Genomic DNA, 3,735 nt, shown 5'->3' on the forward strand with positions numbered 1-3,735 from the left:
TCCGTGCTGCTCCGCCTAGAAATAGGCATAAAAGGAGGAAAGAGGAGGCTATGACTCAAGTTGAACCCTCTCATTAGCCACCTAGGTATGAAGCCGAAGAGAACAATGACTCGAATGAGCAGCATAGATCCTGTGACTTGGACGACGATGATGAAAATCTCCCATTTTCAAGTGAACTAAGAAATGCCCAGGTTTCGGGCCATTACGTGATGCCTAAAATAACAAAGTATGACGGGACAGGCGACCCGGAGAAACACTTAAGCCCTTATAAAACTCATATGAGCCTTAGAGGCGCCACCCCAACTATGAAGTGCAGAACTTTTCATTTGACACTTACCAGAGCGACTGAAATCTGGTATAGTCGACTGCCACATGGGAGCATAAGGAGTTGGCCAGAATTTAAGAACACTTTCCTAAAAATGTTTGCAGTGAGCAAAGAGGGAGAAACCCCTATCCAGCGCCTTCAAGACATGAGACAAGCGCATGGGGAATCCCTAAAAAGCTTTTTATCGTGCTTTACTGATGAAATGACATGCTGCATGCAAGTCGCCGATCATGAGGCTTTAGCAGCCCCAAGAGTAGGTCTGAATACAAACACCCTGTTTTGGAGGGAAGTGCAAAATCAAGATCCCACCACCTATGACGCCCTATTAGAAATGATAAGGTGGGAGATTATCAATGAAGAGCTAATTGAAAACAGAAATCGGGCCAATAGAGGCTTCTCACCTCAACAAAGACAGCGCGCCAGGGGACCGACCTCCCACTTGATGGACCACCAGATAAACCCCCCTGGTAATGGAAATTCAAGGCAAGCACTTGTCGCAACCACTCTGAACGTAGTCCCAACTTTGGCATATGAAGATGTCAATCCAATCACAACAGACCCGTAAGTAGGAACTTTACAACGGGCCCCCCGTGGAGGAAAAGGTCGAGGAGGAGGTTTGGGGACTAGGAATAGGCCTAATCAGAACCCCCGATTATTGTACATACCACCACTTCTATGGTCACGACACATCCGAGTGTCGGGAGTATACATACTGCAATCGACGGGAACACCCTCAAGACAGGAGGAATGAGTCGCCACAGGCAAATAGACCCCCGCCCAGGAATGACCGGCGACCTAGGCATGAGGAGACTACGCCCCGCTAGCGAGATGTATCCTCCATTGAAGGGAACATGATGTGGGGAGATCCAGGGAAGGACACAGGCACCATGGAAACCGCCACGTACGAGAAGAGACCCCTATTCACGAGATAGATATCATATTCGGAGGCCCCTACGTGGGCAATAAAACCTGGAATGCAAAATAGAACTATGCCCAAGAGGCTAAACGCCTCCAGCTAACCAGTTATATCATGGACATCAGCTCCCGAAGAAAATAATTACCACCCATCGTCTTCACCCAAGAGGACTCTAAAGGGGTTCATTATCCCCATTGTGATGCACTTGTGGTAAGGATCGTTGTGGCCCGAAATGGGCTCAAACGAATGCTAATAGACAATGGCAGCTCCGTTAACATCCTGTTCAAGTCTATCTTTGATAAGATGATCATGGACCACGAACTGACGCCTACCATCACTCCTTTATATGGATTTACCGGAGTTAGTATCACTCCGAGAGGAAAAATAACACTTGTGGTAGAGATGAGAAAGTCCCCCGAACCACCATGAACTTTATGGAATTCCTTATTGTAGACAGTCGGTCAGCTTACCACGAAGTCTTGGGTAGACCAGCCCTGAAGAAGTTAGGAGCCGTCACCTCCATCCACCACTTATGCATGAAACTCTCAATTGATAATGGGGTGATAATAGTGAGAGGTGACCAAAGAGGATCCAGAGAATGCTACCTGAGCTCCATCAGAAAGGTTGAGCCCCTAGATGTACATGCCATCCTGACCGATGTGGATATGGCAGACATCCCTATCGAGGCCCCTCCTGAACGAGAGGATGTTGACATGATCGACACACCTCCTGAGGAGGAAGAACTCTCCATGATCGATGAGATTGATCCTTGTGTGATTGAACACGAACCCCAAACAACTCCGATTGAGGAACTGAAAAGCTTCCCGATAGACCCCCACAACCCCACGAAGGTGTTGAAAGTAGGCATAGGCCTGTGCAACGACATGAAAGAAAGATTGAAAGACTTTTTCTGCAAGAACCTTGACGTCTTTGCTTGGAGGCATAAGGACATGGTGGGTATAGACCCCAAGGTCAACTGTCACCACCTAAAGATAGATCCTAAGGTTGCTTCGCACCGACAGAAAAGAAAAGCCTTCAACCCAGAAAAATATGAGGCTTTAAAGGAAGAAATGCAGACGCTAATCAAGAATGGCTTCATCAGAGAGGCCATCTACCCGAAATGGGTCTCCAACCCGGTGCTAGTCAAGAAGCATAACGGTAAGTGGAGGGTATGTATCGACTTTACGAATCCCAACAAGGCATATCCTAAAGACAGCTTCTCACTTCCGAGAATTAATCAATTGGTAGACTCCACCGTCAGACATGAGCTCTTGAGTTTCATGGACGCCTACTCGGGGTATAACCAAATACCCATGTACCTGACCAATGAGGAGAATACCTCCTTTATCACTGATAGAGGCCTTTACTACTATAAGATGATGCCCTTTGGGTTGAAAAATGTCAGTGCCACCTATCAAAGGCTTGTAAACAAAATGTTTATGGACCTTATCGGCAAGACAATGGAAGTGTACGTGGACGATGTGCTTGTGAAAAGCCTGAAGGCGGACGACCATGTGACGTACCTGGATAACACTTTTCGAACCCTCAGAAGGTACATGATGAAGCTCAACCCCCTCAAGTGCGCTTTTGGCGTTGCCTCCTGCAAATTCATGGGGTACATGGTCAATCAAAGAGGGATCGAAACCAATCCCGAAAAGATAAATGCCTTGCTCGAGATGAGATCACCCTAAAAAACCAAGGAAATCCATAGCCTAACGGGACAAGTGGCAGCCCTCAGCTACTTTGTCTCCAAGGCCACCGATAAATGCCTCCCATTCTTCAAAATATTGAAAATCGGGAAGAAGTTCGAATGGAATGAAAAGTGTGAAGAGGCATTCCAGGGCCTAAAAAAGCATTTAGGGCAGGCCCTTCTTCTCTCCAAACCAAAGCCCGACGATATCCTTCAGTTATACTTAGCCGTCTCCAATGAGGCCATCAGTGCGGTCCTAACCCGAGAGAAAGGAGTCACCTAACTCCTTATGTACTATACCAGCAAGGCACTCTTATATCCAAAAACTCACTATCTTGATATGAAGAAGCTAGCCTTAGCCTCGACCACAGCTTCGAGGAAGCTGAGGCCCTACTTCCAGGCACACACCATTCACGTGCTGATGAACTTTCCTTTGAAGCAAGTGCTACAGAAGCCGGATGCCTCAGGAAGACTATTGAAATGGGCGGTGGAGTTAAGTGAATTCGATATTGTCTTTAAGACAAGGGTAGACATCAATGGCCAAGCTTTAGCTAATTTTGTAGTAGAGTTCGCCAATGTACCCGAGGTTGAAGAGGTTATGGAACCTGTTGAGCCCCCACGTGGAACTTGTTCATGAATGGTTCGGCTGGAGACACAGGTTCGGGAGCTGGAGTAGTCTTGTCAGCGTAGAAGGTCACAAGTTGAACTCGGCCGTGAGGTTTGAATTTAAGGCCATCAACAACACTACTGAGTATGAGGCGCTCCTCGCAGGCCTCAGAATAGCCAAAAAAATGCAAGTAAGGA

General features: G+C 47.2%; 1 protein-coding gene across 1 annotated transcript; it reads left to right on the forward strand.

Annotated features, from left to right (window-relative positions):
• The first annotated feature begins 209 nt into the window (after positions 1-209).
• On the forward strand, positions 210-1,149 carry LOC111406656. Its single transcript, XM_023036044.1, has 2 exons — positions 210-836; positions 928-1,149. The coding sequence occupies exons 1-2, from the start codon at positions 210-212 to the stop codon at positions 1,147-1,149; spliced, it is 849 nt and encodes a 282-aa protein (XP_022891812.1).
• The last annotated feature ends 2,586 nt before the right edge of the window (positions 1,150-3,735 follow it).

Source organism: Olea europaea, chromosome 12 (genome assembly GCF_002742605.1).
Source record: "Olea europaea var. sylvestris chromosome 12, O_europaea_v1, whole genome shotgun sequence".
NCBI classification, from domain to species: domain Eukaryota; kingdom Viridiplantae; phylum Streptophyta; class Magnoliopsida; order Lamiales; family Oleaceae; genus Olea; species Olea europaea.